This window comes from Amblyomma mixtum, chromosome 3, assembly GCF_055824585.1.
Source record: "Amblyomma mixtum isolate Tamu chromosome 3, ASM5582458v1, whole genome shotgun sequence".
Lineage (NCBI taxonomy): Eukaryota > Metazoa > Arthropoda > Arachnida > Ixodida > Ixodidae > Amblyomma > Amblyomma mixtum.
The window spans coordinates 217,299,150-217,325,175 of NC_143014.1; the positions used below are offsets into that span (position 1 = coordinate 217,299,150).

Consider the following 26,026-nt stretch of genomic DNA (forward strand, 5'->3'; position numbering starts at 1 on the left):
CAGATGCAACTGGATGCAACTGTGCTGCCTTTATTCATGCCTTCACTAAAGATCTCCAGCTGTGTATACTTTCGGGGTTATATTGCCGGGGTAATGAGTGAACAAATGGACTTCAACATTCACATGCAGCCAGGACCAAAGTGGGCTTTTACCCCTCGCCGCAGTTGCTGTTTGTTTGCAATGTTCTCAGGGAATTTGCTATCAAAATATTGAAAAGGCACTCAACTCTTCCAAAACCACTCTCACCGTTGGTTGATCATGTGGTTTCAGCTGTCTGTACATCAGAACTGTTGAAGTGCAATGACAGTCAAGATGGGATAGACTGACTAAAATAGATGAAGCTTATAGCTGTGCATTTCTTGAGGCCCCTTCTGGCAAACTGTGCGTTCAGCTTTGGCAATAGATAGGATGCATATCTGTACTTTGCCAAGAAGCCACTCATGAGGAAACACACCAATGCATTTAGAAGATTGAATTGTCATTAACTTAGTGGTACTTCATTCGGCCAGTGAAACAGAGGTGTGTAATGGAAAACTTGTCAAATGTGGCCACACATGCCTTGGGAGGTCGGACAAAAATGCAAAGATGTGTGGCGTTGTGTTCTTTCATCTCCAACGTTTTACAGAACTTTTCATGCCATTTATATGACAGTAATTTTGGATTTACATTCATAGCACTTTACATAAATTTAGTACTTTCATTTTGTGTCTTTCTGAATCATTGCTTAGTTTTTTCTGTCATTCTCCTGCAGGTAACATCAAGGTCGGCGTCAATGTGCAAACACAGCCCAAGACGCACTCGTATGCGTTGCGGCCACGGCCAGACTGTAAGTGATATGCAGAAGAAGCCAAACATATTGATTAGTTAGTCTGTAAGTTTAGGGCTACGGTATGGCTAGCCGTTTGTGTTGCCTAGACTGACAGTTCTTTATCCTTTACGCATTTTTTGAGGACATTGGGATTTACATTTCGTTTTGATCATAATTCAATACTTTCTTTTTGCCCAGGTGGAATGTCTGAAAAGTCTGTTGTTAAATCAACACGAACTCTGAGCAAGCGACGCCTGAAAAAAATTGAATTGGCGAAGGTAGGTTTCATATTTGTATTCATAGATAGGATGTCAGTCATAATGTTCAGTGGGGGTTAAGAGCCACAGGTTCCTCTGAACTCCTTGTAGCTAAGCTGTTGATGCCAGGCAAGGGTAACTGCTTGTGCTGTGCACTTGATGTGCTCATGAACTGTAGAACATTTTTGTGTCTTGCCTTGGAGCTTATCCATGCCAGAAGTCGCCATTTGAGGAATTACTCAGTTTGGCTTTGTTTAAATTGGCATTGCCTAGAATCGGTGCGTGTTGCGAAGCCATGGGATCAGTGGATTACCTGGCTTCACCAAAATCTATTTCAAAATTAATTCCAGTGTACTAAATCTCATGGGCTCACTGAATTGTCTGGATTCAGCCTGGCATGATTTTATTCAAACTCAGTCAGGCTGTTGATTCGCAGATCTGTAGCAGTCTTGCACTGATTGCGCTTTTTGGTGCTTGTCACCCTACCAGTGCTAGCATTCATGCAGTGCCCAGAGGTGACTGCACAGTTCCAAGCAGCCCTAATAGCTGCTGGTTTCTGGTGTCTGCTGTTTATGGTACTTGCTTTTTCTGCTGAATTTCAGAACACCCGGAAATCTGAGAACAGCAGTCAGCGAGCAATCAGTAGTCACTTCAAGCCTGCTGCTGGGCCTAGGCCAAAGACGCCGGAAGATAAGGCCGCCCTGAAACTGCTGTACGTGTTAGTTTTCCTTGTTACTTGTTTTTATCTTTGGTATTGCTGCTTTTATGTAATGATAATGTCGAAGATGACCTTAGGCCAGAGTGTATGGGAAACAATTGCGGTGCTTTGGTTGAAAATAGATCTGTTTTTTGCCAACTGATAACGCAGGATCAAAAGAAGCTTTTAGCATCATTTCCCGGTTTTTGTATGAAACCTACCGCGGATTCCAGTATATTGTCCGTGAGTTATACATGTTTAAAAGCTAAAATTTTGGGCTTTGTGGACTGTCTATGGGTGCGGACTATACAGCATTTACTTCTTCACCGGCATCCTCTAAGCGTACAGCCCTACGCGATTCTATGTACCAGGTGCGGACAGTCTAGGGGAAAATAATTTTTTTTTTCAAGCAAAATTGAGCCCTGCAGACTGCATGCTGTATAGTGGAAATAGGGTACCTAAGTGCATAAAGGACTGATTATTGCAGTTGAATAAGGTGCTCTGTCTGGCATACAGGGAATGGATCATTAGAGCAAAGTAGTATCTGACAGTCATCACCCTAAAAAAATTTATTGATTTGAAGGCACGTTGTGTATTGTGATGTGTTCACAGCAGTTATAATTACTGATGGTGGCCTTCCGTGTTGTTGGCTTGGGCACCTTTCATGTTTCTCTATATAATGGCAAATGTGAGCAGTAACCATAGGCTGGCGGGGCCAGAATGTCGTGTTGGAAGAAGCAGTGACGATGAAAAATGCATGCAACATACAGTATTCAAAAGGATTCAGTTCTTGCAATGAAAAACATGTACAGCTTACTGGATTCAATGTCATTCACTGGTTGCAGTATCTGCTTCTGTGTAAAGTAACGCTGTATGGCCTTGTGACTAACCTAGGGAATATGGAATTTTTTCTCAGGTTTCATAGCTAGTGCCTTCATTTCTGTCCATTTTGGAAAGCCTAAAATATTTTGCTGCCGTTGCATTACTGTATTCACTCACATAATGGACACACAGACTAACTTTCTTTTGCCAAAAAGTTTGTGAAAATTTTTGAGGTGGGGTGCACTCGTGTGGTGTAGTACGTATGTATTGGCAAAAATGTATATTTTGAAAGTCAAATCAGTGGTGCATTCATTATGTGAGTAAATACGGTATGCTGATTCTTTTTGGCATATTTGCATTTCTGTTGTATTCAGCTCTTGGGGCTCACACGGTGCCGTTCCATTTTCTATGCAGGCCAGATAGTAGGGAGGCAGAAAAGCAGCATCTCAGCAGTTCAGACGTGGAAAACAGTGCAGGTGAAAACGTGAGTAGGCCTGATTCCTTCTACTTCTGCAAAGCATTTGAGCAGACAAGGGTAGAAAAATGAGAGGCCCATACAGATGTAGGAAGCTTGCACCACCGAAACCGTAGGGATGTTTTTAGCTTCTTTTTGATATGTGGCATTGCTAAATGGGGTATTAATAATTATTTAAGAAAGAAAAAGAAAAAATTAGCCAGGGTTTAACTCCGTTTAAACCGATGTGTGACGTGCAAAAGCATGGCGACGTAAAGGATGATGCCACAGTCGACACCATAGCAACTAGATGGCGGAAATGTCAAAGCCATGAACTACTTTTTCGGGTCCCTCCCTCCCCACAGAGACGTCTGCAACATGCAGATGTCGATGAATTGTGACACCATGGGTTCCTGAGCATCCGCCGGGACATCTCCGCAGGGGGATGATGGTGAGCAGTGCGTCACCATGGACCCGAGCACCCACACTTAGCTGTGTAGGGTTCAGCCATATCGGGGGAAAAGGGGAGCTGAAAGTTGTGCAAGTTGGATAGTATTCATGATGAAAAAATAGCTCAAAGGAAACATGAAGGACGGAAAGGGAATGACGCAGACTGCGTCATTCCCTTTCTGTGCCTCGTGTTTCTTTTACACTATTTTTTCATAGGAGAAAAGGGGATCCTAGTGGTTGAGCTGATGCCGATCATTTGAACCTTTAAGGCCCTTCGGCAGAGGCAACATACCACTTTGGCCCCAGCTTCCCGCAGACTGCACCTCCGGCCTGACCTGACAGGGGGAGATCAGCTGTCGCCTTTTCCTGTCCTCCCCTCCACCTTTCACTCTCCTATCATCTTTCTCAGAACTTTCCTGTCTCCTCCTTCCTTCGCGATTTTTTCACTTCCCATAGGCGGCTAGGGTTAACCTTGTGTGGTGTAACTACCCTGAGTTGCCCTATATTTGGTTATAGCCATGGTGTACAGCTGATGTGGGCACGACTTATTTTTCTACTTCCTGTCCCGTCCCCTAGTGGGGCTCCATGGTGGGTGGCTGGCACCATGGCCGAAGAACAATTTTTTATGGCTGCCTCCCTGCTTTCAAATGATCGCCCTCTGAAAAGAGGGCAGACCGATGCCACCTCTCAGTTTTTCAACAAAAAGAAAACAACTTTTCCAAAATACCACATCGTTCACAGTAAAGAAGCAGAAAAGCCAGCCAGACAAATATCCCCGTTACTTATGTCAAAAGTTCTCAGATTCTTTGGGCCCTTATTACAAATTGACAAAATTGGCTAGTGCTGACCTCCTGCTCGAACTGCTCGACATAGCTTAAATATCAAAGCTTCTGAACATTGAAAACTTTGGTGATATTGTTACGCGGCGGCCAGCCGAAGAATGAGACGTGGTGAACCATGGCTATGAGATGATTTAATGGCCGCTGGCCTAGCACGGGCGCTCCGTCCCGCGCCACCGCCAGCTTCGTCTTCGTCACACTACCCGGGGCCTCCGAGCGATCGTCCCGATCGGTGACGAACAGACGGCGAAATGGCGATGGTCTTGAGTGAAGGATCGAACAATATGTAGAAGATGGTGCAGTGCTGGCCGCCACGATGAGAAAGATGAGAGAATGAGTCCCGGTCAACGAAGCATCCGGGCCAGAGGGTGTCAGGTAAGGGTGGAGTGGACGGGCGTCGAAATTGCGGCGAACGAGAGCGGCGGATCTGAGGGGAAGGCGAGCGACTGGACCTTCGCGGGGCCGAAGTGTCGAAAGCGTGCGGAGACTCAGCACGAGAAGAGGTCTGGCGTGGTTCGGAGCCGGCACGGCGATCATAATTGGAACTAGGTCCGTAGTCTGCACGACGATCGTAAGTGGAACGGAGGTGAGGTGGTGAAAACCAACGGCTGCGGCAGTGACGGGAAATGTGGCCGACACGTGAACAGGTGAAGCAGATTGGGCGGTCATCCGGGGTGCACCAATCCGCAGGATTCCGGTAGCGGTAACGTGGTAGTACGGTCGGAGTCGGTGAAGCAGCAGCAACCAGTGGAGCGGTGTTTGGCAAACAGGGCGATGCAGACGGCAGGCCAGAATTGAGGCCCACGTTCGCATTGTTCCTGTCTCCGTCACACTAAACAAATCATTGAACACAGCATGCGATGTGATCTCGGACTGACTTTTTGCACCTTAAAAAGGAAGAGATGCTTGAGGGGCTGTCTCCTTAGAATGTGACTAATGTACACAGAATTACCATCCGCAAAGAAAACAAAGAAGTTACAATGAAACACCTGGTCCTTACCTTTGCCTCCTGCACCCTGCCAGAGTCGATTGAAGTAGAGTACGCAAAAATCTCCATCCGACCATTTATACCTAACCCTGGATGCTGCTTCAAATGCCAGAATTTTGGCCATGGTTTCCAAAGCTGCCGTGGTCGTGATACCTGTGCCAAATGTGCCTCAAATGACTGCCAATCCGATGAGTGCGATGCTGCGCCAAGCTGCGCAAACTGCAAAGGTGCTCACGCTGCTTATTCAAGGTCGTGTCCTGCCTGGGGGAAAGGAAAGGAAATAATTGCTATAAATACATAAGAGAACATAACATTTAAAGACACAAGAAGGCATTATACAATGACACAATGCACTTTCACCCCTCACACAAACTTTGCTGATGTAGTGCATGGGTGTGGCACACCACACCTGTCTACGGCACCTGCTCAGCTCACACACAGTGAGGCTGGGGTAGGTCCATCCGCACCTTTGGCAGACGCAGCGGGAGTTGTTGTCTGTGGTCCGAAAAAAGGCTCACCGGCCACCAAGTCGCTAGCCTGCATGGCTTGCCCCCTTCGGGAGGAGCCCACAACCCCCCTGCCCACTGGTTTTCCGCGGAGCGTGAAATAATAGAAGCGTATTTCATCAAGCAGAGGGGCCATATCCGCATAAGCAAGCCATCTGTGCCACTGTCAGATGAAGAGATTAGTTTTCTTAGTGGGTCTTTGTGAGCATTATAATCATTGTTTTGGCCCTTTTGGCACGGCTGCCTTTGTTAAATCACCCCTTATAACTGTTTTGCTTTTATCTTTTTGCCTACTGGCGTGGTTATTAAGTGGTCTTTTTTTCCATGAATAAACTTAGTTGAAGGTTAGTGCCAGTCCTGTTTTGTGTGTGTTGTCTCAGTCTTTCAGCGCCAGTATGCTTTTTGCGTAAACCATGTCATGCTACAACCAACTAGCTCAAATCAAAGTCTTGCTGGAAAGTCTTTGCTCAACATTGGCTTGACAGTTGGAGCGATGCACAAGCAAGATGCACAAGGAAGATATTTGCTCAGCTCTGGCGTTCGTACGAGTGCTTTCGCACTAAAAACAGCCACATGCTGCCAGTGGGGTCCGAACCCACGACCTCCGAATGTCGCATGCAGTGCTCTGCCAACTTAGTTACTGTGGCGGCAGTCCAATCTTCTGGTTTCATAGGCACTTATGTTGCTTTTAACTCAACCTTGAGACGGTTCATCAGCACCAGCCTTGTCTATGACGGTGGACGTAGTGTGTCCTGTAGTACCGCGAATGTAACTTGGAACAGGATTGAACGGTGAGGGTGGAAGCTGTGTGAGAACCCTCTTGTGTTACCTGTGGCCTCAAGGCTACCAAAATGGAGGCCATCGTTAAGCTATTGAGGAAACAAGGGTAACCAAATAAGGAGCTTCTTAAATTCGGTTGTGGTTTTGGATCCCACTGGTGACATGTGGTTGTTTTTCCCTTCTGTTTCTAATCAGTTAGCTTCCAGTCATGAAATATTTAAGCTATTAATTTTCCATTGAGTACCAACATCTATATAAAAAAAAAGATAGAAGCATCCCCTATGCTTTGCTTGGTTTTGGTGTTGTCGGTGCTGTCAGTTTGGTGCTTCATGTCTATGCCATAATGAAGGGCCTTGGTTCAGGCAGCCTTGATGCCGCAGGTAGCATAAGAGGTTTGTTGTATAGCTTCAATCCTCACCATTCAGTCATGTTCCTCATGACTCTCAGGGTAACACAGGACATGCGACTAAGTACCCCAGAAAATCGAAGGTAGGACAGCTGCTGGCATAGCTCTGTTGGTAGGTGGTTTGATTTATGGTTTATGGGGTTTAGTGTCCCAAAGTTACTCAGGCTATGAGGGACGCCGTAGTGGAGGGCTCTGGATAATTTTCGACTGCCTGGTGTTCTTTAATATGCACTGAAATCGCACAGTACACTGGCCTCTAGCATATCACCTCGATCGAAATGCGACTGCCATGGCCGGGATCGAGCCTGGGTCTTTTGGGTCAGCAGCCAAGCACTGTAACTCGTAAGCACTGAGCCAACATGGTGGCCCCACTCGGTTGGTAGTAGAGTGCCGGACGATATAGGACGAACTACGTCCGCCGCCAGAGACGATTCTGGCATTCATGAATACTCTCAGGATTAGATTACAGGCAACATAGATGCCCCTGAAAATAGAAGATTGGACAGCTGCCGCCGCCATAGGTCGGTTGGTAGAGCACCGTACAGAAATTTGGAGGTTGTGGGTTGCATGCGGCAGCATGTGTTTGTTTTTTTTCTGCTTTTATAATCAGTTATATGTTGCAGCCATTAAATAGACTGTTAATTTCCCATTTAGTAAGTCCACATATTGTAAAAGAAAGCTAGAAGCATCTACTATGCTTTCCTTGGTTTTGGTGCTCTCGGCTTTCTTGCGTCTATAAAATAGTATCATGTTTAAGTTTTTATTTAAGGTTTATAAAGTAGAATCTTGATCATACGAGTCTCGTGGGGCTATGAAAAATATATTGTCCAAAACAAACAACATTATATGCAGAATTTTTGCAGATCTGTTTACGGCTGACTGCTTTATGTAGGGTCACGCGCTACCACCGATTCGTGACATTGACTGTGTGCGACCAGCCCAAAGTGACACTGGAGATCGCAGCGCCGGTGATCACTACTCGCGATGCACACTGCAGGGCTGGTGATACCAGCGTCGGCGATCTACCAGAAGCAAATACATGGTGCTCGAGGGTGCGGTCACACGCCTGCGTGTTCGTATCATCTGCACTGGGGTGGAGGTCGTTCGTAGCATTCAAATTTCTGCCCATTACACACAGTGCACTCTGCCAGGGCACTTTATAAATCCGTGTCATCGAGATTCTACTGTAGTGGGTTGTGCTGAGAGCTTGAAAACTATAAACACTGGAATGATAAAGCTCTGCCTACTTTTGGAGGTTTGCCCATTTGAGAACAAAAAATAGTCCAAAATGTAGCTTGTGATGTATTGACAAACACATGAGAGTGCGTGTTAATTTTGCCTTTCAATTCTTGTAGTGCTCTCAAGCTTTTTAGTCTTCAAAGCACCGTGAAAGAACACTTGCTCCAGCTGTTAAGAGAAAATAACAAAACGTTTGCTTTGCTTTCACAGCTTGTGCCAGCCGCTTCATCTCACCAGGAAGTCAGCAGCTTGGCTACTCAGGCTTCCAGTATGGATCAGGAAATTCGAAACATGAGGTATGCAGGTAGTTGGTAAATGGTGTTATAGGTGCTTTTTAGTCTGTGAGCATTTCTAGCACAAGTTTTGTCTTGTTCTATAAACAGAATTTGGAGAACAGTACTTCACTAGGTGCCAAATGGAAGCCTTTGTGTTCTAAGACACTGATTGCTGGCAGTGTGTGCCAATTGGAACAAGTCTGCACTAGTGACAAGTAGCAGTCTACCTTTCAAAGGGAAAGAGAATATATTTGCGAAAGGAGGCATAAATATCAGCCTGTGCCATGATCCTCAAGCCTACCGCTCTGTTGTGTGGAAAGAGGGAGAGGGAGAGAGAAGGGCAGAGAAGTAAAATATGTAAACTATATTGACTAGTGGGCCCGACCACAGGTGTGTGGGGAGATCTGATACTATGCGAGAATACCAGCAAAGGCAGAACAGCCAGCAAAGCATTGCCATTGTCTGGCCAGGCTTAGTTTGATGCCTTCTGGTTACACTAGATGAGAGACAGAATATTAAATGTCATGTTGAGAAGGTAGCTGTCATCCTTCCGGAGAGAGTGCTGAAAAACTGTGGCAGCATAATGGAAAGGCCTTTTGCCATAGAGCAAGGTCATGTGAAACGGGAGACTCCACATGGGGCAAGCATGCGCAGGAGACTGCATAAATCTCTCTTGAAGAAAAATAAGCCTCCGATGTGGGGGCACATCATGTGGTGTCATTAGGACACACACACACACTTTGCTTTGCTTTTGAAAGCCTTATATTTCGCTAGCGCACGACAAGCTCCAAGCCACTGAAGGCAGTTTTGTATGCTGTTCTAAAGAGAAGTTCTTCCTCCCCATATATATCTGCTTAACCTTGGGACGCACTGGGGCTATGTGCTATAGCATTTCACATTCTTATGTGGTGTGTAAGCAGTGAATGTGGATAAGCTGTGCAAAAACTACCCACCACAGTGGTCACCAGCTTGTAATATATAGTGTCTTTTTGCCACAGTAGGCATCACTGTTCCATAACCGTTAAACTTGATTCTTCAGTGCATCCAAGCTTACCATTCCCACCTTCGCATTTAATTGCCCCTCTTACAACTGTCCTTGCCTTGCAACTATTTATTTGTCCTGGGTTCTAAAGAACTGAGAAAGTTGGACGTTCACGTTTTTTTTTAAATTTATTTGCAAGGGCTCATGCGTGTAGTATGAGCATTTGTAAAGGATTTACTGTTTTTTTTTCCTGCTTGGCTGGGCTTGATGCAAATTCTTTTTTACAGGGTTCAGAAAGGCACTCAATTCTTTCTCTTTCCTTCCTGATTTTGAGCTCGATATGCTGAGTCTCGCTTTTACTATTTTTTTCCTTCATTCAACAGCTGTGTAATGGACTTGGAGGAGAAGCACATTCTTTACCTGTTCCATAAGATCTCACCTATATTGGATCAGATCGCCAGAAGAGAGGTAATTTCGCAAAGCATTTGACAGTTGTGTCTAAGCAATTTTTTGTTATGCTGCTGCTTTTGGGGTTGCACTGTGCGCTGCAACCTACGGACTTAGCATGAACGCTTGAGTACATGGCTTGGACTCACATGAGCACCACTGAGTGCTAGTCGGTGGTTCCTAGACCATTCTGCGCGGTGTGTTTTTGGCGGCTGACGACAGCCACCCAAGCATGGTCTTGGTGCCACCAGTCAGTGATGAGCAGGGATAATGTCAGGCCAAGCCACATGCTGCAGTGTGAGTGTGAAGTCTGCAGCCACCCACAAGCTTAACACGAATGCTTGAATTGCATGGCTTTGATTAGCATTGGCACCGCTGAGCGTTGGTTGCTGGGTCTGCGACCATGCTAGGGTGGCTGGAGGACACCTGCTGTGATCAGCCGCCCCAAACACACCATGCAGCATGGTCTTGGACTCAGGAGCCACCGCTTAGTAGTGCTGTCAGGCCAAGCAGGTGTACACTTCAGCCTAAGCAATGCAGTGTGAGGTATGAGGATTACATGGTCATTAAATAGTGCTTGAGAAAACATATTGCCACGTGCCTAACCCGCCGCGCGGCCTCCGCGCTGAGTCGAAGACAACGACGAAGCGGCGGTGGGCTCTCGCGGCGCGCTTGTACTGTTCTGTGTCGTGAGAGCTGGCTCTATAATTAAAAGAAGGCTCCCAGTCCTGGGTTCTTCCTGACGTCTACCTTCACGGCTCCTCTTTTTGTTGAAGTAGTGCTAATTCTATAAACTGTTGTTTTTTAAATCTATATTGGGCAGTAGAAATTAGATTATGCTTATCAAAAAAATTGAACAGTTTCATATGTACGTTTCTCTAACCCTTTGGATAGCACTGGTGATATTGAAATAGGTCCATAATTTTTTATGCCGCTTATGTCCCCTTTTTCGGCCTTTTCTTTATCTTGGGAAAAATGACTGTTTCTTTGTAGCTTTTAATGGCTTTTTTTTTTCTTCTAAAAAACTATTGCATTTAAAATTTAATGCCATACACGAAAACAGAGCCAAATAAACGTGGTTTTTAGGTTTGTGAAACTTAATAATGAATTGCACGTTGTAACAAAGTTTTATTTGCAAAAAATTAGGTTTTAGGCAGAAAGTCAACAAAACTTGTGAAGACATGCCTGTATCAAAAAGAAAAAAAGATGTTAAGAAATTTCTGAATTATGGGAAATGTTTGATATTTTATTGGCCACTATCTGTGAAAAAAAAATAAAACATCTATCTTGAATATTATTCTTGCTATAAAATATCAACTGGAAACCCTATAGTTGAGCATTGAAGCTTGGCAGCCAGGGTTCCAAGCTGGTTCCCGTCGTCGCTGTTGTTAGAACTGAATCCCGTCGAAAAGGCAGTATCTTGAGACTCACTGCTGGTCGGGTCATTGATAAAATCAGTCATAGACAAACCACTGTCCTGAGACTTGCGACGTTTTAGAGCGCGCACCCCGCTTGTGGAGGTTGCCAAGCGACTTTGACTCTACCGTGTCTTCGGAGCGTGTTGAAAATTTGCCTCTTAGTGGGAAAATGATAACTTTACAAGAACAAAATTTTATTTGTCTAGGTACAAGCCAGCAAGCCGTAAGCAACGGTAAAGGTTTCGAAGTTGAGCAATGAAGTCGGCGTTAGTGCGCAATGAGTGTGGTACCGCATCTTTGCAGCGCTTTAAAAGAACGCTACCTCACAAACAAGAAGAAAAGTATATTGGAAATGAAATTTCAGTTCTTTGACTACAAGCAAGACACGCAGTGTGGGCGTAGGTGACGTGGAAGGTTCTGAAATTGAACAAGAAATCGTTAGTGGGCTAACGATGCTCTTCTGGGAATCTTCATTCTCCTGGGAAAGATAGCGCATGTCAAAGACATATTAAAATAATAGATGAAACATGGAGAAAGAATATTGACCATATACTTGATTGACCAAATTTGCATGCCTTCTACATGTCTTCAGATGAGCATTGTCTTGAAACGTTGTAATTGTGGTAAATATTTTATAGTATTGAGAAATACAGCATGTAATGAAAAAGAAAATTCCACATGTAGGACATCGGGTGCTGAAGAGCTAAGTGGAAAAAAGGGGTAAGCATGGATTAAAGAACAAATGCAAGTTGATGATACTTCAGCTGAAATCTAAGGCAAAAAGGGGTAGGCATGGATTAGAGAACAAATGCAAGTCAGTGATACTTCAGCTTAAATCTAGAGCAGGAATTGCAAAACAGTGGATAAGAATGGAAGGGAAATGTAGTCGAGGCCAGGATAGATTGAGTGAGGGAACAAAGCTAGGTTAGATTGTTGTTGTTTGGTGGCTACGACGAGCACAAGATACTTGTAATTGGAGATCATTGGAAAAGGCTTTTTTTTACTGCAGAGAACCCCTGACTGGCTGGTGATGAGAGGTATTGGTAGAATGTATGCATGTGCCCGTACTTTCATCCTTTGTCGCAGGTGCCAAGCTGGAGATTGCAAGTCTACCTTAGAGGTGGCAGTGCAAAAAGTATGGCTCCACTCTTCTGCCATTACCATGACTTCTTCCAATATGAACTTCTAATGACTTCGTATTTTTATGCAGGAGCACTGACCCACCAGGTCTACATCCACAAGTTCTCTGAAAAGCAGATTAATCTTTTCATCAAACTTTTTGTGGAAGAGTTTGGAGCACAGAGAGGCTTCGTGAGTGGTGCTTAATCTTTTGTGAGAGCACTAGGCATATAGTCATTGGGCATATAATGGGATATTTTATGATCTAGGAGCCGTTACATGCAGTGGTTGTGGTCAGGCAGAAATGGCAAAAATGCAAGTTGGTCATTCGTGCCTTTACTGGTGTCTCTGAGCTCTCTTTGCAGCCCTTACATTATCTTGGGATTCATTCAAACAGTGCAGCTCTTTCTGCACTCACTTATTTTATGGAGCCGCCTGCCACGGTGCCTCAGTGGTTAAGGTGCTCGGCTACTGAGCCTACGGACCTGAGTTCAATCCCGGCTGCAACGGCACCGCATTTCGATGGAGTCGAAACACAAAAGGTGCCTGTGTGCTGTGCGATGTTAGTGCTTGTTAAAGAACCTCATGTGGCCTAAATTAATCCAGAGCCCTTCACTACGGCAACCCCCGTAGCCCATATGTTGCTTCAGGACGTTAAACCCCACAATTTACTATTTTATTTTTTGGAGCCTTCCCAGTAAACATTTGTATTAAAGGGCCATGGACCACCCTGTGGTCGAAAATATTTTCTACTTTTCTGGTAGCGAGACATCATCCCCGGAAGGCGCGGCCGCTAATATTTTTTGAAATGACTCATTAATAGCTTCGTTACAGCCATCGCAGTCAAGCTACTTCGCCATGCTCCTTTCCTTCCGTTCCCTCCTCGAGATTTTTCTCTCTCGCGCCTCGAGTAGGCTCCGCAAGGGAAAATTGCCCTTCCTCTGATGTTAGCAGGAGAGTGTCTGGTGCGTCACATGTCTACGTCATGGCCCCACCTTGAAAAGAATTCTTTTCTTGCTTTTTGTTACCCGGTCTATTTGATGGAGGGAGAGCGGCCGGTCTCTAACCCTCTCAATTTTGCTCTTTGGGTCTCCTTGCGTTGTTTCGACACGGTTTTTTTGTCCTTCTTCTCCCCAGTTGTTTTTTGTTTGTTTGAAACTTTTTTTTTTCACCTTCTCCACTCCCTTCCCTGCCCTTCCTGGTTGGGTGCGCAACAAAACTTCTTTACCCCTGTCTTTTACAGACCTCTGTTCGTCTCCCACTTCTCTATTGTCATTGCGCATTGCTTGGCTCGCATGCCTTTGTGGCCTTGCTCCGCTGTGCGCAAAGATATTTTTCTGCATTCTGCGCCTTCCGTGTTATCTGAGGCTGCTTGTCCTCAGCGCCGTTGCATTTTCTTCGCACACTCAACGATCGAGGAACTCGGTCAGCTCGACCACCTAAACTTGTCAGCGAGCACATCCTTTCACATATTTGTTTTTGTCAGTGACAATCCCAGTTAGCGAGCCTCCTTTTCATTAGTTCTTTTTTTTTTATCCTCCCCACTGTTGCTCGACCGGAGAAGCGGGAGTCGCATTTGTTCGAAACGCACGGTCGGCTTGTTTTTCTAAAATGTCCAGAATCCTGGCCCGTGGCCCTTATAGGAGTCGTGACATGGCCTACCAACAAATTGTGCTTTTACGTTGCAGCTGCTAGCCATGACGTTATTATGCGTAGTTAAAAAAAGATGTAGGGCTGTACCGGTGCATTTGGACTAAATATTGCAATTTGAAGTTATTGGCTTAAGCCCCTCCTCCTGGCAGCGACGGACACATTGAAGCAGCCTGAGTGACATCGACAATGCCATCGTCTGCTGCAAGACTGCCACGTGCCCGGTCGATGCGGAGCAGGCCGTGCGCCTACTTGAAGTCCGTCCATGGCATATTCTGGCGAAGTGTCCGAGACTGGGCAGAAGCTAGGGAGAAGAGGGCAGGACACAGGCCTTTGTTGCCTTTGTCCCCCTGCCGTGGGCTCCTCAGCACTATAGCGACCCCGTCTCTCTCACCTTCCTCCCTTCACTCGTCCACATCCCTTGCCTGAACAATGAACAACCCACTCCCCTGTGCTCGCTACATGCAGTTCAGTCGTGAGCAAGCGCATGACCGTCGGCTTATGGCGTCTCGAATTGCGAGAGTGCCAGAGTTGCCTGACTACTGCACAGTTCAGGAGAACTTCCATAATTTCAGTTACAAATTACTTGCTGCACCAAATGAGCTCATATTTGATTCAGTTGCTCCGAGGTGTATAGCGAACAACATGCCAATAAACAAGTTGGGTTTGAAAAATGGTGTCGTGACCCCTAAATGAGATCTTGGCAAGGCCTGTCGCATGCCAGCTTTCAAAAGTAGGCTCACATGTGATGTTTATATTGCATTTGTGTTTAGCTAGGCTGTGGTAGAATGCGGTTTATGGCTTGAATTTATAGTAGTATGGAAAGTGTCTCAGAAACTGTGGTAGGAGGCAAGTTAAGGAATACAGACACCTAATTTTTGTGGCATGTTTCATTCTCTACAATGATGTGCAAGACACTACTATGCATAAATCAGCTTGTGGTATTTGCCAACGACTGCTAAATAATTTATAATCAAATGTTTTTTCGTGGTGTTCCGGTTGTAACAGCCGAACGATGGCTGTGACGTTAAAATGTTCTTATGCATCACGTGAGGCATGGAAAAACATTGATATAATCGCTGCTTCATCGATTTAATTCACTACTGTGCTGAAGCCAGCCTTCCTCTAGAGACGGGATGACAATGAATGTAGAAGTGGCCATTATAGTGCAGTTTTTTTGTGCGTCACGCGACCTGTAACAACACTGACGTCACAGTCATCGGTCGGCTGTTTAAACCGCAACAGCACGAGAAAGAAATTCAATGATAATATATTTAGCAGTCATACTAGAACGCCTCATGGTAACCTGTGTATAATAATGTTTTAACCAACATTACAAACAAGAAAACACGCACCCAAAAGTTGGGTGTCTATACTCCTTTAAAAAGAAAGCAGTTGGTAGCAGTGTGCCATTATCTGTGGCATCCGGTATAACTGTTGCTGACAAATCCCAACAGTAAAGAAAATCGCATTTTAAATGTTTGATGGTATGGAACAGGCCAGGGGCGTCAAAATTCTTGAGCTTATAATTTCATCTTGTGGTCAGTTTCTTGTTTCGGTAACCAGAAAAAGGTGAAACAGAAAAGGAGAGAAATTCTGGGCGGCAGTCCTGACTATGGGCAGAGCTTCACTGCGCAGTTAAGTTGTGTCTGACTATAGGTGACCCGTGTGGAAATCCAGCATGCAAGCCGTTTGTCTAGCATGCAAGGAGCTGTGGTGCAGGAGAACGGTGTATGGCGACCTGCCATTGGAATAATGCTGATGCCGTCTTTTTCGTTCTTGTGGTTCATTTAATCTGTGAGAAACAATGACTGGGTATCAGGGCCTGCACCGCATCTGAGGTGCATACTCTGCACGCTCACTGAGATTGAAAAGAAGGAGCTCTCCCAGGATTGTGATGTCGTTGGTGTGAGCTTGGCACACAGGCTTAATTTCGTAAATCCTAGTTCACTCAAGCGTGCAGAAAGCAGATGAAGCTAGCTGGATGGGCTGAAGGTATGCTGTCGTCCTTGGCTTTTCTTGCCTCATAAAAGTTGGTGACATGCTAGCAATCACTGTTCCACTTCATCTCATGTTGTGTGACAGTGTTGTAACTTTTTGTTACCTTGAACTGTAGAGAGAGGTTCCAAGAAATAGAATTTTTTGCCTGTAATGTCTGGAAGGACACTGGGTGTGAGCACTTTCTTAGATGGCATGCAAGAAACATGGCGTTGTATGTAAAGGTCTGCCGTGCTAATGGTAGCGTCCTCTCTCGGGTTGTGCTCGCATTCAGGGGTGCGGTTTATGAAAACTGGCGGCTGGGTAAGCTGTACAACACTCTCTGTCATGCTTCATGCCCACATTTAAGCAAGGCCACAAAGGCCAAAGGAAAGATGGTGAGGCCTCTGAAGCCGTATCATCCACGTGGATTGTTCTGTTTTGCACGAGCCACAGAGAGCAGCCTTGATGCGCTGCCACATCTAAATGGTGCTTTAGGTGCTTTTCTAGGTAACCTCTGACTAGATTCGAGGCTGCCAGGGGTTGGAGCGGAGCGGCATTGAAGAAGTGTATTGGGGCACAACGCAGAATGTGTTGTCTTCTCGTCCCCACCAGCTTGAACCTCCAATTGGCACCCATGAGCTACACATTTGCTATTTTCCTTTTTCTCTCTCTGCATAGCAAAAGCTTTCATGTGCTTTTTGTAGCTTTTCTTTCCCTTGCATATGGTGTGTTTTTATACTCTCCACCCAGCTTCATTTGCTCATGAAAATCCAAGTGCTGTTTGCTGTTTTTGATGCTACCTAGCTGTGTGGTGAAATCGCACAACCTCTAACACAAAAGGTTTTGCAATTGTGTGGTGTAAAAAAAAACGTATACTTAGAAAGCAGTGGGTGATTAGGTGCATGCGCTTTTGAGTTCGAATGCTTTTGAATGGAGCTCACGATATGATAGTACCCTCAGGAATTACGTAAAAACCCGCGTATAATACGAACCCGAATATAATACGAGGTGAAGTTTCAGAGACGCGAAATGGGAAAAAAAAAGTTTACCTGCGTATAATACGAGTGACACAAGCTCATAGAAGACATTTATTCCAATCGCATCACGCACTCCACTTCAATCACTTTCTTTTTTTAGTAGTGCTTTCTTTGGACATTTCTTTGTCCGACAAATCATCCCAAATGTACTCATCTTCCGTGCCATCGAGGGCGTTCGAGATGCCACGCTTTTTAAACCCGCTTCGGCCGCCCGGTTGGCGTCACTGCAGGCTCACCTGAGCGCATCCACTCTGCGTAGCACTGCTTGACTGCGTACTTGAACGGTTTGTTTACACAACCATCAAGCAGCCGCGAAAGCTTCGTTGCGTTCCGCTGCACGCAAAAGGGGCTTCTTTATATCGTGGCCATCCACGAATGCTTCCTTCGATGACAGCAAACTGCCTTCCGGCCGCACCATTGCCGATGTTCTCCGCAGCTAAAATCACTATTTGCTTGAAAGCAGTCGAGTACTGTTTTCGAGACCCGGACATCGTGCTCCCCAAAACAATATCCACTTCGCGAAGCGTGCCTCACATGCGAGCACGCACATTGTCAACAGGCACACGGCACACCGCGAGCCCCCCGGCGCACCCAACGGATCAACAAAGAAACGACGTCGTGACGTCGTTTGCCGAGAGTAACGAAGCCAAGCCGTAGCCACGCGCCAATAGCAAATCCAAGCCGTAGCCACGCCGCAAAAACGAAACCAAAACTTCGAGCAACTTCGTAATTCTTGTTCGGATCCGCAAATAGTACGAGGCGGAAATTTAGGACGGTAATTATGGGAAAAAACCTCGTATTATACGCGGGTTTTTACGGTACTTTTCAGTGGTGAAGACTTACTTTCTGCACATAAAGACATAGCATGTGGCTGGCATAATTGTGACCGTGTCTGGGCAACAACAATACGAAAGGGAATTCTTTTTGCTCTCGGAAACCCTACTTATTTTTGCTTCTACATGGAATCTCAAAAAAAAATTTTAATGGCTTATTATTCGTAGTTAGCTTCCATCTCGTACTTGGGGAGTAAGGCTGTGTGAAACTTGGTTACAATAAGATCAGGTGTACCCTTTTGTATAGCTTTAATCTGCAGACACTACACATGAAGAGAATTGGAAGTTTGTGAAATTCCCCTGTACCTCTGTTCTTTCCTCCGTTCCCTTTTTCTTCTCTTCCAGGAGGGAGACATCATCAATCAAGTCTTTATGCCAGAGTTCCTGATACGAGTCTTCATGGCAAACCAAGGCACTACTTTTGAAGAGAGCGAGAGGCTGATGAGAGGTTGAATGCCTTGAGCTTCCTGTGGAACACTCACATTTGGAAGTGTTCATTCTACCGAAGGCACGAAGTGCCATCCTTGGCGTTCTGGAAGTAGGCTGTACCTGGAAGTAGGCTGTACCTGGTTCTCTGACAAGTCATTGTGGAACAGTCACTGAAACTTAAGGAGAATTCGCGCAGCTGACTATTGGCCTTCTGGATCTTACATCGCATTGTATCCCACTTCTGCTCCATGCGGTTCTCTCTTGGACAGTGATGTTGGTGAATCTAGCATGGCGAAAGACTTGCATGCACCCCTAATCCGCTTATTACTACCTGCAAAGGTGAAGGTGTGAACAGGTGGTGATAAGTGGATTAGATGTGTGCAGCCTTTCTCTGTGGGGTCTGAGCATAGACCTCATGGAGCAGAAGCCGGACTTCACGTGATGCCAGGTACACGGGCCAATGGCCTGTCTTGTGAATTTACTCTTACTAACCTGTGGCTGTGGGTTTAATGACAATATATGAAAATATAAATGTCTGCTAATGTTTCCCAGCCCTTGCTTCATGTTGTTTGATTGACCAATGCCTGGCAGCAATTAAGGGACAGTTTATCTTCTACTATATTCATTTGTTTGTTTGTTTTTGTTTGTTTGGGTGCTACCCAGCAGGTGGAAATTTCTCTATATACGTTGAACTATGTGTTTTCAGCCAAAGAGCTTGTGTGTTATGCATTTTTTATTTGCTTTTTGTTTCCGTGCTTAAATTTGTCTATTCTAAACTATATATTTCTGACCAAAGAGTTTATGCCTTTATTTTGGGCGGCAAAAGGCAATGCCCAAATTCATTTAAGGTACTGTAGACATCAAATTTTTTCATGTCTTCATCTTTCAGAGTGTTTCATATTAGTTTGATGTTAGCATACATCGACTGCCCTATGGTATTCCTCTATGACTTCTAAATAATTGATAGAGTTTAATTTCTCGTTGCTGTTTTGGTTCTGCTTCTACAGCCACATTATGGCTGTGATGTGTAAGGAGTGATTAGGTCATGTAAGGTATGAAAAAAAAACTGCAATATAATTGCTGATATGTAGTTTTAATTAATTCATTCAATGCTCAAGGCAGAGCCTGGTCTTTGAAAAATTTTATCAATGAAGCCAAAGTGATGAAATCTTCAGAGAGCGCGCATATTTTTGTGTGCTGATTCTAAAAATGTCATTCAGTTTCATGTAACTGTGTCCTTCTGCACTTATGCAATATGTTAAGTAATTTTTTGGAGACAGCTTTCTAGAAATTTGCTACAGGCAACTTGCTGAAATGCGTGTCATTGGTTTCTCTCGACATCAAGGAACGCAATAAGGGTGAAGTTTTCATCCTGCCAATCATCAAACTTGAGTTGTAGGATTTTTAAGTTGCCACTCCAGAAACAAGAATACAAACTTTTCTTCCCGTTTCTGAAGTGGTGACTTCAGAACCCCTTAACACAATTTCTATGATAAGTAGGATGATAATTATACTCTTATTCCATTCCTTGATGTCAAGAGAAACTGATGGCATGCATTTCAGCAAGTTCCCTGCAGAAAAATTTCTTACATGCTTTTGCCAGAAGACCTGCATAACATCTTTTATAATTGTACGAGGACCTGTTTTACATGATATTAAATGACTATTTAGAATCAGCACACAAAATTGCATGTTCCTGGAAGATTCCATAAATGTGTCTTCATTAATGATTTGTTTTTTTCAAAGACCAGGGTCCCTCCTTAAGCTATCCTGCTTCAACATTTGAAATAACAAAAACAGCATATGAGCTGTTATATTGGGGGTGTTTCGTGCCTCACATGACCCAAACACTCCTTGCACATCGCAGCCATCCTTAGGTTGAGAAATTGAAACAGCATGAAACAAGATAAACTGAATTATTTAGTGGCCGTAGCTGAATGTCATGTGGTGGTTTATATATTATTAATGTCTTATGCATCATTTCAGAAAAGAAAGTTTGCAACAAAAATGAAAGTTTTAAAGTCCTTTAAATTTTACCCTATACATTTTTAAGCTATCCATTGTTATTTATATTTCTGTGATAAGCAACTCACTATCAGTGCACCAGCCATATTGCATAAAGTGAATTGTTCAAGGATGGCTTGTTGGTAATAAAGCAAATCTATTGTTATCAAATGCGATAATTTTTTTTTCTGGAGGTGAAATGGAATACTTTTTATTTAAATCTGAAACGAAACAATTCTTCACCTTCTTTGCTTAACAGCCTATAAAGAAGAATCGTGCATATGATAACGTTAACCTTCCACAAATACAAGCACTGTTGCTGAACAGTAATGCACAATAGCATGGATGGTATTGTTTCATCGTTTACATTTCTTTTTTTTTATGCTTCCGTTAAAAATTTGAAGGGTATGCATTAGTCTATTTGTAGTATATGCACCATATGACACATATTCTGTGCAACTTGAAAAGTTTTTTATGAACTTGCATTGCCAACATTACTGTGCAATATCAGTGTATGCCAAGGAACCCCAGGTGGTCGAAATTTCTGGAGCCCTTCAATACGCCGTCCCTCATTGCCCGAGTCGCTTTGGAACGTTAAAACCTCCATAAACCAAGCATCACCAACACGAATCCAGAGACAGGTTTACGGATTTTAACTGTCGTAAGAAAATTAATTTACCTTGGAAAGAACTCTTTAGTCTTGCTTGTGGAAGAAAAATTCAAAGCTTTACTTGTCGTGCCATCAAGGAGCCTTTCTCTCTTAAAGTATGAAATGAGTTGTGATGGTACTTCACTTTTGTATCTATAATCATTGGCAGTCCCTAAGGTAAACTAGTGTCTTCAAAGAAAAGCATACAGAACAAATGCTATCTGTGTCATGCTCCTTGTGAAGGGCTGAGAGCCTGTGATATTAACGCAGTTTCAATGTTGCACAGTGTAGTGCCACTTTGAATATAATTCTTGCTTCCTTCAAACGGTTTAACTTAAGCAGAAAAAGTTTTCTGAAATTCCCCTGCAACGTAGCAATGGACTGACTGGTTCATTTAAACTGTGGAGTTCCTTCAAGAAAGAAGTGTGTGCATTCGTTTGGTTTTATGGCCTCATGCTGTGTAACCTTTCGGTAGTATGAAAATTGTTGTTTTTCTTGATGCCTAAAGTGTGTAGAATAACACCTGGAATTTCAAGTTCAACTGTTGTATTTAGGAACTCTGCAGCCTCGGAACTTCCAAAGTGCACTGGTAGTCCAATATATCTAGCGAAAAGAAGTGAACAAGTTTACGTGCCGCTCTTCCAATCCATGGAATCATTATTGCAGCATCCACAAGACCACAAGCATTAAATTTCACTTTACAGCAAAATGCTGTTTTAGTGTGCTTGCACTGAGATGCCCACTCGCAGATTTCACCCCTGTCTGGCTGAGCTTGACCTTGGTGGCCCCCCTAGGTAAAGTGACATTTTTGACATCATCACAACCTGTCCACCGGATTGTGAGTAAATTGCCCTCCGTGGCCAGTGGCAGTGCAGTTAATGATTGGTCATGAGAGCTTGCTCGGGGAGAGCAACCCAGGTCTTGCAAGCCCCGACGGTGCTAGCACCTGCCATCGCATTGCAGTGGAACATCGCTTAACCTCTGCAGCACTGCACCAGGACAGGTATGAGGACGTTCATCGATCTGTGAATGCAAAGTAGAGAATAATAGAATTTATATATATGGGCATTAACCCATTAGCGCTATCGCGTCATACCCTTAAGGCACAGCTTAAAAGTCTCCTCCAGATTTCGCCGATCTTTGTCTGAAGCCTGTTTGACCTTGAAAGTCGAGCCTCGAACCTAAACCAAAACCGAACGGAAACCGAAGTACTAGCACACTAATTCGTAACCACTCTTATTCATCCGTCATTTTTTCTATTTACTTCACACCTTTCAGTTTCAGCAGTTATTGGGTTCTACAAGTGTAATGCATTGATTTACCACTGACATTAGGCACGCACAGTGGTCTCCCTAAAGGCAGCCTTTTCAGTTGAAATTTTGAATCTGCAGTTAAATCTCTTCTGAGTGGTGACACCATGACACATTGTGCAGGTTGGCCAGTTTTAATCATTTTTCAGCATCATCAACCATGTGAAGGTACTACTGAAATATGTAATTGGAAAATGAAGCGCAATATAGTCACTGAAGCTTATTGGTGCAGAAGCTGTCACAGGAGAAAAGCAGTACTGTTGTTCATCACCACCATTCTTCGTTCTCCTGTATGTCCATGCAGCATCATATTGTAGCCAGCACACGGATCGTAATAGCCACGTGAGCAACTGGCCGTATTGCGCAGAAGATAAAGGAGCTTATACTGAAGCTGCTCTGAAAGTGGTATGGTGCAAAAAAGGGTGAGATTCAGTGAAAAGGTCACAGGATAATGCTAGCGGTAAACGCTACAAGCACTTCATACCTGAAGAACTGCTAAACATAAGTGAACTTCAGTTCTGCAAGATAAGGTGTAATGCCTAGGTGGAAACCAGCATCACCCGTGCAAAGTGCATTGTTGTTTGATCATCACAAGACTCTGTGCTATGATACAAACTTTGCCTTGATGCCACTGAATGGTTCATTGGCCACAGCCCATGTGTTTACACAACAGGCTTTTTGTTTCTCTCCCAACCTATTTCAGTCTCTCAACCCTCAAGCAAAACTAGTAAGCTTTAGGTCTGCACGTCACAGAAGTTGCATGTGGTGCATGCACCTTGGCCAAGATTTGAACAGCTTTGTCGAAACCATGCTGCATCTCGCTTTGACTTGCCAAGCAGTGACTTGCAGAAAAATGTTAAAAGTGGAAATGCTCCATGTCTAGTAGATTTCTCATTTCTCCTTGAAAGAGGTCAATTTCTTGCCAGTATTTGATTTTGATGCGCACCAAAGCTGTACTTGTAATACTCAACTGCTCTTGAGTGAACTACAACGAATAGAGGATGCAAGAGCTGCATAGTACCAAAACAAATGAACGTGAACCTTTTTTACTCCGAGTAGACTGCAGATCAATGCGGTTTGCTGTTGCAAGACACGGTGTCGTAAGCCGCACGATGCAAAAGCAGAAGTGGAAGTAATGGTAAAATACAGCGATGATCACTGCAATTTGTGCTTAAGATCAGTATGTTTGAGCACACAGTACTGGACCCCCAACAGCATTACAGTATGGCAGTCTTGAAAAAAAAAAAAAGATATTTTCACATTACACAAAGCATTTAGTCTGACTGCGGTGTGCATTGTGTGTCAGCAGTAATGTGAAAAGCATCAAAACTTCTTAGAGGTGTTGACTGCAAGTAAAGACAGTCAATTAAAAAGCTAGGAACTGTTGCTATCACATCTTCTTATCCTTGTGTCGACCCATGTGTGAGTATCGTAGCTGATAGGTTGACAGCTTAGAGTTGGTAAACAAAAGGAATAACCACTCTTCAAAACTGCACTTGCAGCTACAGCCATACATCATGAGTGACCAAGGTTTATGGAGCAATTGCTATTGCAAATTCTAAGTGAAGTACTGTGTGTAACTGTAGTGCACAGATTCTCTACACCACACTGAAGTCTACATTGGGTGTCTCTGTCTTCAATAGGAGTGGCTGCATTTCAAAGGGGATTAATTACAAAAATGCCCCCATACTGAGATTATGGTACACTGTGAAGAGCCTTGGGTGGTGGAAACCGAACTGCAGCTCTCTGCTACTGCATGCCTTGTAGCCCACAGTGTAGCTTTGGTGCATCGAAATCGGTAGATGAATAATCTATCAGTCAATAAATTATCAGCCTCTTCCCTTTTCTATAAAAGGACATGATTTTCAGTGTCCCCATCATTGGCTATACCGTTTGGCATGCAGTTAAGGAGGAGTACATGGTGGCTATTTTCATGTGTGCTGTATTTTGTGCCCACTGTTTCCAAGACATGGATTTTGATTTACTGCTGTCATCTCAGTCATAGTCTCGTCTTGTTCATCACACATTGATGTGGTGGATGTCCTCTAGAACATGCATGTATTCTACTCTTAATCCAGTGATTCAAATTTTAGTAATTTTATGTGCTAAAGGCACATCTTTGATGGTGCTGTGAGAATCGGGATGTTTCACTGGCAGATGGAATGATTAGCAGAATTGCCACGTTTGGTTTAATTTTCGAGCCAATTTCTGGTGTGCGAAATTCTAGAGGCCCATGTACTATATGCGATGTCAGTGCACATTAAAGAACCCCAGGGGGTCGAAATTTCCAGAGCCCTTCACTACGGCGTCCCTCATAGCCTGAGTCACTTTGGGACGTTAAACCCAATAAACCAACCAACCAACCAACCAACCAACCAATTTCTGGTGTCTCTGTTTGACTGTTTATAAAGAAGTATTCTTTAAAGAATTGGCTGTGGTTCAACCTGGCTGAACTTATTAAGACGAGCAAAAAGCTCGGCTACGCCTGGTTTTTTGCTGTAACACAGGTTGTCTCTGAGCTATGTCAGCCGGATGATCCGACTTTGCTTGCCTTCGATTGCAAATCGTTTGCTGCGAGGGCCTGGCTCTCTGTTCAGCCATGATGTCGTCTAGCAAGGCTTTGCCAGACAGCCACATTTTATTTTGTCCCTCTCCACTCTGAACACGTGATACGCGAGCTGTGGCGGAGGTGTTGCTCAAGGCAAGGGAAGCAGTCTCGAGGTGCGAGAGCAGCAGCGAGCGAGGCACGTGATCTGGTGTCACAGCCATACCTCCGCCCCTCCTCCTAGTTGAAGGTCATTGTCAAGTTGTTTTGACATTGAGCTTTGCATGCGGAGAGTAGAGCTTTTCACTCTAAAAATCTAAATGCTATGTTGTGACGGCTTCTAAGCCAGTGCATTAATGACAGTGCATCAACACAAAACCATTTCATAGTTTACCATCATACAGTGGCTTGGCATTTGATTTAATGAAAATGTCGCCCAATTAAAATGTATATTTATGAAGGCATACGACAACTTTCATGAGGATGCTTGTCTTTAACTCTTTCTGCAGTCCCATGTGCTCATAAACGATGCAAATGAGGGGTACATGTGCATAAACTGATCAACAATTCACATTCCTACGTATTTGTGCTGCAACATTTATTTTTCATGAAGGAAAAGGCAGTGCATTCTAGTTACCTTTTCAAATGAGCCGCAGAGAGAGTGGTAATCAAAAGCAAAGTTGCTGATCTCCTATAGCACTTTGAGCCACCATCAGTAAGCTAAAAACAAATACTTTTAAGTACTTTGTTGCCGTTTCTGCTTCCGTTTCTGTGCAGGTATAAACAAAGGTGATGCGCACTCAGAAATTTGTTGGTACTGTAATGGCAAGCAGTGCTCTATATCTGGGATTGGCAGGGCCCAAGGTGGCATTTGCATAATGTTTATCTAATAATCGCTGGGCTTTCTCTGCGAGCAATGAGGGCAGGGAGCCAGTTCTCTCGTATGTGACAAACGGTTCGAGGGTGTGAAGGGATGCACAGGTGGACTGTAAGGAGTGGCTTGACCTGGGCATGTGTTGGTTGACCTCCTGGGCAACAGCAATGTCAATGGGGTGGTGAGAAAGGTTGAAAGTCTCCATTATGTAGGGAGCTTCGTCGTCGG

General features: G+C 44.2%; 1 protein-coding gene across 2 annotated transcripts in view; it reads left to right on the forward strand.

Moving 5' to 3' along the window:
• The window catches only part of LOC149353684 (uncharacterized), a 32,695-nt gene extending 13,728 nt beyond the window's left edge, over positions 1-18,967 (forward strand). For both annotated transcript variants that reach the window (XM_089582726.1, XM_089582727.1), the window contains exons 4-12: positions 752-826; positions 1,007-1,086; positions 1,668-1,777; positions 2,999-3,068; positions 8,457-8,542; positions 9,887-9,971; positions 12,455-12,503; positions 12,579-12,679; positions 18,333-18,967. In XM_089582726.1, coding sequence (XP_089438852.1) covers positions 752-826; positions 1,007-1,086; positions 1,668-1,777; positions 2,999-3,068; positions 8,457-8,542; positions 9,887-9,971; positions 12,455-12,503; positions 12,579-12,679; positions 18,333-18,440 — 764 coding nt within the window. In that variant the 3' untranslated portion in view covers positions 18,441-18,967. The remainder of the gene's footprint in view (positions 1-751; positions 827-1,006; positions 1,087-1,667; positions 1,778-2,998; positions 3,069-8,456; positions 8,543-9,886; positions 9,972-12,454; positions 12,504-12,578; positions 12,680-18,332) is intronic.
• The last annotated feature ends 7,059 nt before the right edge of the window (positions 18,968-26,026 follow it).